This window comes from Belonocnema kinseyi, chromosome 1, assembly GCF_010883055.1.
Source record: "Belonocnema kinseyi isolate 2016_QV_RU_SX_M_011 chromosome 1, B_treatae_v1, whole genome shotgun sequence".
Taxonomy (NCBI): domain Eukaryota; kingdom Metazoa; phylum Arthropoda; class Insecta; order Hymenoptera; family Cynipidae; genus Belonocnema; species Belonocnema kinseyi.
In genome coordinates, this window is record NC_046657.1 from 80,510,675 (window position 1) to 80,523,473 (window position 12,799).

Below are 12,799 nucleotides of genomic sequence, written 5' to 3' on the forward strand. Positions count from 1 at the left end.
TTACTGCATAACCATCTTTTGCAGATAATTTCAATCGATTTTCATAAGCCCAAATTATTATTTTTTTAAATATTTTGAATATTATTAAGTAATTTTCTATTTCAACTTGTACTTTGGGATATCGCACAATTTGACATTTTTAAAACATTTGTGTTTATAATTTCTAAACGAAGTCGTCTAAAATTTCAAAATTTTTAAAAATTGTGCCCCTGTATGAAAACTTTGCTCAGATATATTTACAACAAATAAATTAATCACAGGATATGTGAAAAATGATAGAGATTTCAAATGGTAAACTTTTTAGCAATCACTCATGTACATTAAGAATAAAATAAACATGTTTTGTTGATAAAATTATTTAGATTTAAACCTTAATGAAAACCACATCAAATACTAATTCTTTATTCCTTTTGGGGGTTAGGTTTCATGATTTTTATATTTAATGTAGTGAATTAAGTCTTACCTTCATTTTCATTGTGGATATAAGAAATCTCACCAACAATTCTGTGCTTCCGAACTCGCAAAGTACTTTTTGCTTTTGGCATTTTACGTTTGATATGAACAAAAACGATATCAAGGCGACAACACAAAAATTGACATAATCTTGTCTATTACCTAACCCGACGCGACGTGGTTCCGACGAGAGCCACACCATCTGCCCCCTTGCGGCCACATGTGGAAAATCCGATCGGGCCCAGATGGGAACTTGGGAATAAGTTGGGCTATTTCTGCACGGGATGAGAAATTGTAATGGCGAAATGCTATATGATGCAGGCGGGATACTATTTGCTTTCAGAAACTATTTTAGGGGACCATTCGGAGGTGAAGCTATAGGACGCCACAACTACGATGTAGAACACGATGCGTTAGAAAACGCAATTGAGAAAGGCTGTGTCACTGATGTTAGGGATATAATTAAGAACTTGAAAAACGGTAAGGCTGCCGGGGTAGACTGTATTAACGCTGAAATGCTTAAACACGGTGGCCAGTACATGCCAGGAAGATCATATATGGCAAATCACAGAAAAAAGTTTAAGAGTAGGCAAAAAAGTTTTCTGTGCATTTATTGACGTAGAAAAAGCTTTTGACAAGGTAGATAGAAGTAAACTTTGGCAAGTCCTGAAAGAGTATGGAGTCAATGGATGGTTCCTACAAGCTATAAGAACAATATATACGGCTAGCTAAGCTAGCGTAAGGGTAAATAGGAAATTGAGTGACTGTTTTGATATTATTCAAGAAGTTAGACAAGGATGCGTTATGTCTTTATGGTCATTTATATTATTCATGAAATAGGCTCTTTTCGACGAAGAAAGTGTGGATCTTGAAACCTTAAGGGCACGTGGGTTAGCGTTCGCAGATGATAAGGTTTTTATGGCAGAGTCAATCGAAGACTTGCAAAGAATGTTGAATGAACTGACTACAAGACTGAAGAGCATGGGCCTCAAAATTAACGCAAATAAAACAAAAACTATGGTGTTCAAAGGAAAGATTGAGAAAGCAATATGCTTATTTACTAGGGACGAGAAGATAGATGAGGAGTTAGATAGACGCATACACGAAGGTAAGAAGGTTATTGGTAGAGCAGGGCCTCTCATCAAAAGTAAAAATATATCAAATAAAGCTTCAATGACAACACATAATTCTATATTTTTACCGAGTGTACTATGCGATAGCGAGACATGCACCTATCAAGAAAAAGAAATGAGTAAAATTAATGCGATTGACATGAGATTCCTGCGAATATTATACGAGAAAACTCTGATGGACAAAGTGAGTAACGAGATAATTCTCAAATAATGTGGTGCAGAAAAGACAATAGTAGACACATGGGAAAGAAATCGGTTAAGGGGGGTTCCTACTTTGTAAGGGTCAAAAAAATCGTTTTTTTTTCTTTTTGCATTTTCGGATAGATATATGTTTCAAAAATGTACCTCGAAAATTTCAAGTCAAAATATAAAAAATTTCAAAAGATATGGGCCGTTGAATGGAGCAGTCTCAAAAGCGCTGGGCTGCAGCGGCCGGGTGCTCAGCGGCGGCGAAACCGGTCCCGATTTTAGGCTTGTTTTTCACATGAATGCGGAAGGTGGCTTGTATGGACCTGGCATAACTGACTAGGCGCAAGTACTTTCATTTTCTGAACTTTATTTAAACAAATGATTGTTGTAAATCTGATGTCAAATTCGTGATTTCTGACTGCTTGAACTATGAAAATCATATGAATCTTGTGAAAAAGTAATTTTGCAATAGTTTTTATTAAATAAATTGTTTAAATAATTTTTTATTGCAAAAATAGTACTAGATTTGAAATCAGTGATATCGAAAGCTATGAAAAGCATATGCATCATTCAAAAATTGTAATTTCTTTTAAAAAAATGAATTATGAAAATTTGATGGCAGATTTGAAATCAGCGACCCCGAAAACATACGAAATGATGAATAAGTGTAATTATATATAACTTATAATATATAATAAAGTCAATAATATATCATTATATATTAAGCGTTTTTCTCAAAACCACGTTTTCCGTGTTGGTGGAAGTCCCACAAGGCGCAAAAATTCAGAAATCGCTATGAAACTTTTTTGACATGTTCTCAGACGGTGTCCGCATAAAGTAGACTACAATCATAAGAAAATATAAAAAATTGTTTGTTAAAAAAAAATAATTAGCAGCAAAAAAAACGTGAAAGAATCAATTTATTTCGAAATCTCATAACTTCATTTTTTATTCTTTTTTCTTCGTTCTAGTCTACTTTGTGCGCTATAGTGTACAGATTAAGAAAATATTTTGATTTTTTGTTTCAGATTTTTTCTACGGCGACGCAACAAATTTTGTTGTACTACAATATACATGGACAAACAATTGTGGAAAATTTCAGCCTCTATCTTTTATACTTTCCTCGAAAAATATTCCAAAAAAACAGCCGAATTTCGGCCCAACAAAGTAGGAACCCCCCTTAAGATGGTTCGGGCATGTTGATAGAATGCCAAATGAACGACTAACGAAACAAGTGTATCAAGGTTAAGTAGATGGCAGTGTGCCCAGAGGCAGAACGCGGAAAGAATGGTTAGAATGTGTTAATGAGACCCTAGTTAGAAGAGACATAAGAAGCCACCGAATCACGAGAGCCTCTATGAAAAAAAGCATGGACGTAAAAGAAGCTAGAGAAGTATGCCAGGACAGAAATGTATGGTGGCAAATAGTTAATAAAAAGAATTTCAGTAGAGTGAATTGTGGCGTCAAGCCGCACATTACCAAAGCGTATTTGCATGCTTTTCTCAACATTGGCATAATTATAAAATGTAGCTTTTGGCTACCGCCCGAAAGGGGCGACAGCTATCAGTCCCAAATCTTGTTCTTCTATCAGGGACGCTTCACCCTGTTATGTGTACGTCCATCGACAGACGAGACAGTACCTTTTGACCGTGAACCGTGTCGCACCTCCGCATTGCCAAATTTATAATTTTTTTTCTCATACAATAAACTTATTAATTGTTATTTAATTTGTGCATTCCTTGTTTTATTTTTACATACTATTGAATCCCCAAAGTGGTGCCGCCTACGTGATTTGAAAACGCAGGATAGTTTGTTTTTTCAAGTGAAAAATCGAGGAAAACTGAGTGAAAACGAAGTGGGGGCCAGAAGGATACCGATGCGACGCATAGGACCCATACCGTTTATCCTCTTTTCTCAGTGCCCTTCCTTTCTCACTCTCTTAGTGCAGTGCCTCTCAAGGTTAGTGATCGTTCTCCGCGCAGTGACTCCCAATTCTGAGTGATTTTTGTTGTGTTTAGTGTGCATATCATACCCTAATAGCACGGAACGTGTGTGGAACGTTTCGCGGGAACCTTCGGAATATTCCAGGAACGTTCCCTGAGCGTGTAAAATGTCCGCCGCTTGGAAATGTTCTACTGCAGCCTGTGGGGAACCTTCCATTATTGTTATTTTTAATAACAATTATCTCGTAAATCATAAGAGGTAGGAAAAAATAGATGACATTTTTTAGTTTTGAGTACCGTACATACTACATTGTAATATGGTATCTACATCATAAACTGACATTGATTTTGACCTATCACTCACGGTTTATCGGAAATTCATTAATAATAATAATAACAATAACGATAATTTATTCATTGAACGTTCCAGTGGAATGTCCCAGGAACGTTCCACTGGAACATTTCCAAGTGGCGGACATTTTACACGCTCAGGGAACGTTCCGAAGTTTGCCGCGGAACGTTCCAGGCACGTTCCTGGAACTCAGTTTGCCTTATCAAATGTACAAAATAATACGACAAAGTTCAATTATTTCGCGTGAAACTTGGAGGCTAATTACGCTGCGGAAGAGCGCGATATTTTGACTCAGGCTCGGTCGACTGCCAACAGCCGCGCAAGCCATCCTGGCAACTCAGGACCAGGCAAATCTCGACAAACTTTCGCAACTCGCGGGCGCGATCGCGACGACGATAGGTATAGAGACTAACGTAGCGGAAACTTCGGCACGACCGATACGAACAGTCCCAGGCCAGGTAGATCTCGGTGCCCTTTTCGAGCAGCTTTCCCTAGTGACGACTAGGCTAGCAAATATGACGGCAGCAATCGTGGAGGTAGCTTCCGGTTCATTTAATCGCAGTCGTTCTCAATCTCGCGGACGGTATAATTAGAAAAATCGGAGCCGCAGTCGCTCTGTCAAAAAGTATGGGATTTGTTGGTACCACGTGCATTTCGGGGATGACGCAAAACGTTGCAACAAACTGTGCACTTGCGTACAGGAAAACGGCCAGGGCCGGCGCTGCATGTGGCTAGCGACCCTTGCCCGTATTCTCGCCGCCTCTTTGTGACCGATGCGGTGAAAAAAACGCAATTTCTGGTCGACACAGGAGCCGATATTTGTGTTTTTCCGCGCGATTTCCTTCGCGGACAAAGATTAAGGTCCAACTACACCCTTTTTGCGGCCAACGACACTTCCTATGCGACTTACGGATTCAAAACCTTTTCCCTCTATCTTGGGCTCAGGCAAGCTTTCAAATGGCGTTTAGTTGTCGCTAACGTCAGCAAACTCATCATGGGAGTGGATTTCCTTCATCACTACGCACTGCTGGTGGACATTAGAAACTCGTCGATGGTCTCACGACTCTCTGTGGACGGCAAAGTTGCACCCTGCAATGATGCCTGGCTGGGAATTCGTTCCGTGCGAAAAAGATTGGCATCGTGGCACGATTTCCTAGAGCAATACCCAGACATAAGCCGTCCAGCTGGTGTTGTCGATTTCAAACATTCAACGAAGAACTACATTTACACTACACACGGACCACCGGTTACAGAGAAACCAAGATGCCTTGCCCCGGATCGTTTCAAGCAAGCGAGGAAGGAATTCCAGGATATGATGCAAATGTGTCTGACAAGCGTCTTAAAGAGTAGCTGGGCATCACCTCTTCACATAGTAACGAAGAAAGGAGTTCAATGGAGACCCTGTGGGGATTACAGGAAGCTCATTTCGAGGTCAATTCCTAACAAGTACCCGGTACCACATCTCTACGACTCTGCACATGCTCTTTTCGGTAAGAATATTTTCTCTACTATCGACCTTGACAGAACGTACAACCAGATACCAGTTGCGGAAGAGGACATTCCGAAAATGTCCATCACGACACCTTTCGGATTGTACGAATTCCCGTTCATGTCGTTTGGACTCCGTAACGCAGCTCAAACTTGCCAGCGATTCATGGACGAGGTACTGAGAGGATTAGATTTTTTGTATGTCTAAATTGACGACATCCTCATCGCATCATCTTCAGAGAAGGAACACCAGGAATATCTTCGTGAAGTATTCGATCGTTTAAAAATCTATGTAATTCTCATCAACCCGGCAAAATGTGCGTGGGGAGCATCTTCTGTGAGGTTTCTTGGTAACGAAGTGACGCCACTGAGTATCAGGCCACTTCCAGAGAAAGCCGAAGCAATTCTCAATTACCCACAACCTAAAACAGCGAAGGGTATTCGACGATTTCTGGGAACGATTAATTTTCATCGTCTTGCAATCTCAAAAGCAGCTGAACAACAAGCTCCACTTAACGATCCTCTTCAGGAAAACATAAAAGTAAAATCTCCAGTTCCATGGGCTCCAGAAGCTTTAAAGGCTTTCAAAGAATGCAAAAAGAGCTTAGCAGAAGCTGTTTTACTAGCCTTTCCAGCGCCTGAAGCTCCTTTGGCAATTTTCACAAATGTTTCGGATTTCTCAATGGGTGCGACCCTGCAGCAACGAGTTGACAACGAATAGCAATCTCTTTCTTTTTTCTCGAAAAAGCTGACCAGCACCGAGCGGAAGTATGCAGCCTACGACCGAGAATTGCTGGCCATTCACATGACTGTGAAATTTTTTCGGTACATGATTGAAGGTCGAGATTTCATCATTTTCAACGACCACATGCCATTAACTTTTGCCTTCCAACCAAAATCTGACAAATGCTCTCCTCGGCAGTTCCGACATTTCAACTTCAAAGGACAATTTACCACCGACGTCAGGCACATCTCAGGAAGTGAAAATGTCGTGCTCGATGCTCTTTCAAGGATCGAAGCAATTTCGACGGCCCTTGACTTTTGAGCTCTCGTTAAGTCATAGGAATCAGACCAGGAAATTCAGGACCATCTTCTGCAAGGGACATCTCTTCATTTAAAAAAGGTGTCACTTCTAGATACAGGTATAAACCTACACTGTGATGTATCTACCTCCACAGCTCGACCGTGCATCACGGAAGCTTTCCGACGGACGGCCTTCAACTCCCTGCACCAACTAGCACACCCAGGAATTAAAGCGACGACAAGACTGGTAACGGAGCGGTACGTGTGGCCATCCATCAAGGCCGACTGCCGAAAATGGGCACGAGCCAGTCTTCAATGTCGAAGGGCGAAAATATCTTGTTACGTTTTGTCACCAGTAGGAATTTTCTCCGCAACATCAAAAAGGTTCGAGCATATCCACATGGACCTTGTCGGGCCTTTGCCTTCGGACGGCTACCAGAATTACCTGACAATCGTAGACCGTTTTTCACACTGGCCAGAAGCTTATCCTGTGACAATATTAATGCTGATACCAACGCTCGTACTCTTTTCACTCAATGGATAGCCAGGTTTGGAGTACCATTACGGATTATAACAGATCAAGGTAGGCAGTTTAAATTCAATTTGTTTAAGGAATTAAATGCCTTATTGGGATCTCAACACTTTCACACTATGGCCTATCACCCTGCTGTCAACTGACTACTGGATTGTTTCCATAGACCAGGCTGGATCGACTCCCATGGGCGCGTTTGACCACTTATAGCGACACCAGCGCAATCTACAAGGAGGTGGCAAACTAAAGCGTTTCCACGTGTTCGTGCACGTAAATGTGTATATTATTTAAATGTGTTGCATGAAATAAAATTAAAGGAAATAAATATTTTATTTATTCGCAGTATAATAGAGAAGTGAAATCAGTGACATCCTGGCACAGCACAAACATTTCAATTTAGTTTAACTTTGTTTATTTTTCAATGTCTTGATTTCACTTATTTCACTTCATACGGCGAGACACAACTTTTTTGAACTTAACAAATTTGAAGTTTGTTGACGAAACCATAACCTCAACGAACACTAGAATGGCGGCGTCAAGATATTTTAAGAAAATATTACCCCCATTTATGCCCCTACAGTAGAGCCATCTACAAGGAGGTGGATAACTACAAAATTATATGTGATCACACGCGTCCATGGGAGTCGACCCAGCCTGCCATAGACAGTTCAAAGCGGCTATAAAATGTCACGCCGACGAGAGATGGGCCGAAACACTTCCTATCATTCTACTCGGTATCGGAGCAGCTTGGCCCGACGATGTCAAATCAACTGCAGCAGAACTCGTGCTTGGCGAATCCTTACGTTTTACCAGGCGAATTTTTGGCTTCTCGTTCAGGAACAGATGACAAAGTTACGACACAATTCGTAGAGGAAATGAAAAGGCATTTCCATAACCTCAAAAAAGTGCCTGGTTTTCGCCACGGAAAAAGATATACTCTTGTCTTCCAAGATCTGAAAACTTGCGACCACGTTTTCGTTCGCCACCAGGGAATAAAAAAAGTTCTGCAGATGCCTTATGATGGACCATTCGCAGTTATCAGTCGACCTGACAAAACCTTCAAGGTGATCATAAATGGAAAGGATGTCACTTTGTCGATCGACAGATTAAAACTAGCTTGCATCATTGCAGAAGAGGAACCAAAACAGCAGGTTACACCAATTCCACGTCGTCAAAAACTCACACGTAAAATTCAAGAGGAAACCTTCAGCAATACAGGAACGACAACCAGGTCTGGCAGACGAGTATGATTTGCTGACCGCTTTCAGAGTGGTCACTCCTAGTTTTTTTGTGTTCCCTAGTGATTCAGTTTTATCTCAAAGTGTTAGTGCAAAGTGTTACACCAAAGAATTCGGTGATTTGTGAAAGTTGCAATATTTTCCCCCTCTTTTCTTTGTCTCATTGTATTTAATATCTTTTGTATGCACGTATAATGGTATGCTCTTAACAAGTACAACTCATACTCGATTATTCTTCAGTATGACCCAAAAAATTAACTAAAAACAGAGTTATATGAAAAGACATTTTTACCTTTTTTACCTTGCTCTTTACCATTCTTGTTTTTCTCTAATAGTCAATCACTAGCAGGGGGTAGATGTGGCACCAAGCCGCACATTACCAGAGTGTATTTGCATGCTTTTCTTAACTTTGGCTAATTATAAAATGTAGCTTTTGGCTACCGGCCGAAAGGGGCGACAGCTATCAGTCCCAAATCTTGTTCTACTATCAGGGTCGCTTCACCCTGTGACGTGTACGTCCCTCGAGAGACAAGACAGTACGCACTTGACCGTGAACCATGTCGCACCCCCGGATTGCCAAATTTGTCATTTTTTTCTCAGCCAATAAACTTGTTAATTGTTATTTAATTTGTGCATTCCTTGTTTTATTTGTACATACTATTGAATCCCCAAATGAATGAAGCCTGAAACAAAAGACCTTGGGCACTAATGGTCCCAAGTGGGGAACCTTACATAACGAATTTGTGAGGATCTTCTCTTGGGGTGATTGCTCGAGAGATTGATCAGCAACCTGGGTCGGAGCAGTGTTGTGGAACGAACCTGTTATTTAAATAAATAACACGAGAATTCTAGACCAATCTAAAAATTGTATATCCCTTCCTCACATTACTCCTTTCCCCACCGAGTGAGTCACACCTACTCCGAAAGGAAAATGGCTCAATGATGTTATAATAATTATAAGCCTAACTTATATTTGTGAAAGACTCCTTGATAATTTTTTAATAGATAAGTTAAAAAAATAATAATTTTCGAACAAAAGTTGCGTTTAGAACCAATGAAGTTAAATTTTGAATTAAATTGTTGAATAAAAAAATCAGTTAACAAACAAATATACGTCAGTATTTCCAGCCAAGTAGTTGAACCTTTAATCAAACGGAAAGCATTAACCAAAATAAAAAATTCAATCAAGAAAAATGAATTTACAACCGAACAACTGAATTTAAAAAAATATAATTTTAAAGAAAATATTTGCATTCGCAAACAAATGGTTGAACTCTTATTTAAAAGAGAGGAATTAAAAAAGAAAGTTAACCTTCATCTTAAAAAATACCCTGACATATTTCGAAAGAATTCAGAAATTTATGGGTTCGCACATAGGGTACCACCATAGGGACCTCATCTGAATATAGGGTACCACTTAAAACTAAACCCAGATAGCAAACGTGCAGGGCACGTTACTCATATCGGCTGCGAGGCACGCCGTGTGTGCACGATGCGAGGCTAATGCGCTGCACTTCGTGATGGGCATGATGTAAAACGCACATGCGTCCCATTTCGAGCGAGAAAATAATTCATTTTTTAGTTAACACTTTAATTAAATTAGTTAAAACTTATCATTTGCTATTTATAATAATAATACTGTCTGTGATTTGTGTGATCTGTAAAATGTGCAATATTTTACTTCTGCTTATTTATTAATGCACTTGAACTTTATTTGATAATAAATGACAATAAAGAATAATAATTATTTTTAATGAATTATGTAATTCAAAAGTTTATAGAAATAATTAAATTCAATTACTCATTTAAATTTAAAAAAAGTTATTATTATTTAACTGATTTTTCTTAATTTTTAACACTTCTCTTCATATAACTTTCGCATTTCCTTAATTTTAAAATTAAAATTGAACACTATATTGAAAAAGCGCGCGCAGTCGCTGGTTGATGGATGGCCGGGCAGCCGTCCGTCACGGGTCAGTTAAAGTAAATAACCTGGCGCAATTATGTATCGTGTTGCTTGCGACCCCGTGGTCACATGCATTGTGCATTATTTATTTCACTCAGTTGTGGTTATTGGGGGTCCGAAGAACCCCACGCAACCTTTGCGGCTAAGTCCAATCAAACTGTCATTAGGAAACCAAACCTGTGGTACCATCTGTTGTTGTTTGAAGGTACTAAAACCAGTTTCGAGGGGTTTTGAAGGTCATCTTGGCTCCAGTTCCAGTCTGCCTGTAGGCATCAAATAGTGCGGAATTTCTTTTTCGGGGTCAATCATACCCTGTGTGACCATAGTGCGAGAACATTAGCAAAAAATTTAAATTAGAAAATGCATTATTTTATGTATAAAATGGTATTTTAAAAATGTAAGAAACAGTGTATGTGCACTGTTACGGACGCTAAGTTTCTATTATATCTTATCATTCATTTTACAGGTTTCGTCTAAATTTTTTTACTTCAATCTTCAAAATAAATATATTTTTTTCAAAGCTCGCTAAGAAACTAATTTTTTCTTTAAATTATACTATTTTGAGAGTACAACGCCGTAAGTTTTTTTGCTTTATCTCAAAAATTCAAATTTTTATGATTTTTTAAATGAAAATCTAAATTTTTAAATTTTTTTTCCGCAAGTTTTTTCAACATAAAGAATTTGAAATAAAGAATAAAAAAATATTGGATTGCTAAGAAGAGACCTTACACTAAAGTATCGCGCATAAAGTCGATACGTCAAAAAGAGGGGAAATTGCAATAGTTTTTCTACGGCGGGGACCACTGGACCCCGTGTGATTTAGAATTATTATTATTAACTTATAATAAGTTTAACAACAAATTTTTAGATCCTGCATGAATTTTGAAGCTCACATATAACCGGCATGCGTGCGACCGATATGCGTCGCAAATAAGGACAAATAGTATGCCTGCTCAGGTAGACACACTGTGCGAGCTAATCCGCACGCGTGCGAGTCAATACGCCGTCACTGTGGGCGCACATTCTTATCTGGGAAGGCTAGGAAATGGCTTTTAGGGAAATATGCAACAAATCAAAATCGACGCATCGTTTTAATTTTTTAAAAGTATTTTTATTCACTTTATACTCTTCACGACGGTTCTCAAAGTCTCATAATATTCCCTTTCCTTTCCATTCTCTCGTCCTAAGTCCCGTTGTCAGAATGTCTCTGTCGCAATCGATACAAGATTTTCGAGAAAAAAAAACATGATTATCGCTAGATAGACACCACACAGCTCTTCCAGACACTCCCTATTATTTTTCACCACTCGACAAGGGTATTTTAATAAGTTTTTTTTTTACTTCGTACGTACTATTGTAACCAGTTTTTTTTTTGCTTTGCCTTACTATGACTAGAGACGTAATAACGTTGATTTTGCTTAGAACTCGTCGGCGTTCTGGCTGATACTAATTATTTATATTTGTTTTTCTCGTACAAATCAATAAAAACACGTGGCTCCAGAGGCTCCAGGTCTCGAGGTACAAAAAGAGAAAGCCTTCTCCGAGGCCACGGACCTACGAGATACAAAAAAACACAAATCTCACGTTTTTTTAAACTTTATTCCCCCTCCCATTTTTGTTTCTTTGTTAATTCGCCCCTTTTTAAAGTTCTTCCTCCTTTAGACTTCATTTTTTTCTCCTCATTACGCTTTTAAGCAGTATAGCTTTGTCAGTAAGGGATCACTTACCGACTGAGCAGACTTACCGACGAAGCAAGACTTACCGATCGCAAAAACTTGCTCGGTCGATAAGTGACCCCATAATGTCACAGCTATACTACTTTTTTTTACTTACCTATTTTTCTTCGGTAAATATACTCGACTTATCAGAAAATAACTGATTTTGGATTTCCCGTTCCGAGAAGCGGAAACGGGAGGGACGAGGAGAATACAATACTTAGGTACATAAAAATTGTTCTTTTTTTTTGGAGAGGAACATTTGGCTTCTCCGATTGGTCGCTATAAAGCATAGTATTTTGTAATAGTAGTAGGTGACAAGCGGTGTTAGTAGAAGAAAGTTATCAAAAAACGATTACAAATATCCGTAGCGAACGTGGAGTTCGACAAAAAGAGTTTTTGGATCCCGATGCAGTCTGTGCCACTGGAGGTTTTCCGACTAATTTTTTTTTTCTTCTTCTTCCCTAAAGCTTCGCCTTTTATCTCATCTCTCCTGAAGAAAGTTCTCTAGCTATTACTTTCTTCTCGGATCCGCAATCCGACTTTCAAAGTCCTGACAAAAAAATAAGATAAAAATAATAATAAAAAAAAAAAAAAACATTTCTCACCTTTTCCGTATCTCAGCATTTCCTGTTTCGAAGACATTTCATTTTTCAGTGGATATTCTTGTCGAGGTTGAATGTCGGAATGCGTGAGATAGAACTGCTGCGCTTGTACTCATCGATACACCTCCTTACATACTTATATATTAAATATTATAAATTACA

At 38.9% G+C, this 12,799-nt stretch overlaps 1 protein-coding gene across 1 annotated transcript; it reads left to right on the plus strand.

The window, feature by feature from the left end:
* The first annotated feature begins 7,871 nt into the window (after positions 1-7,871).
* Positions 7,872-8,363, plus strand: LOC117178376. Its single transcript, XM_033369807.1, has one exon. The coding sequence runs from the start codon at positions 7,872-7,874 to the stop codon at positions 8,361-8,363; it is 492 nt and encodes a 163-aa protein (XP_033225698.1).
* The last annotated feature ends 4,436 nt before the right edge of the window (positions 8,364-12,799 follow it).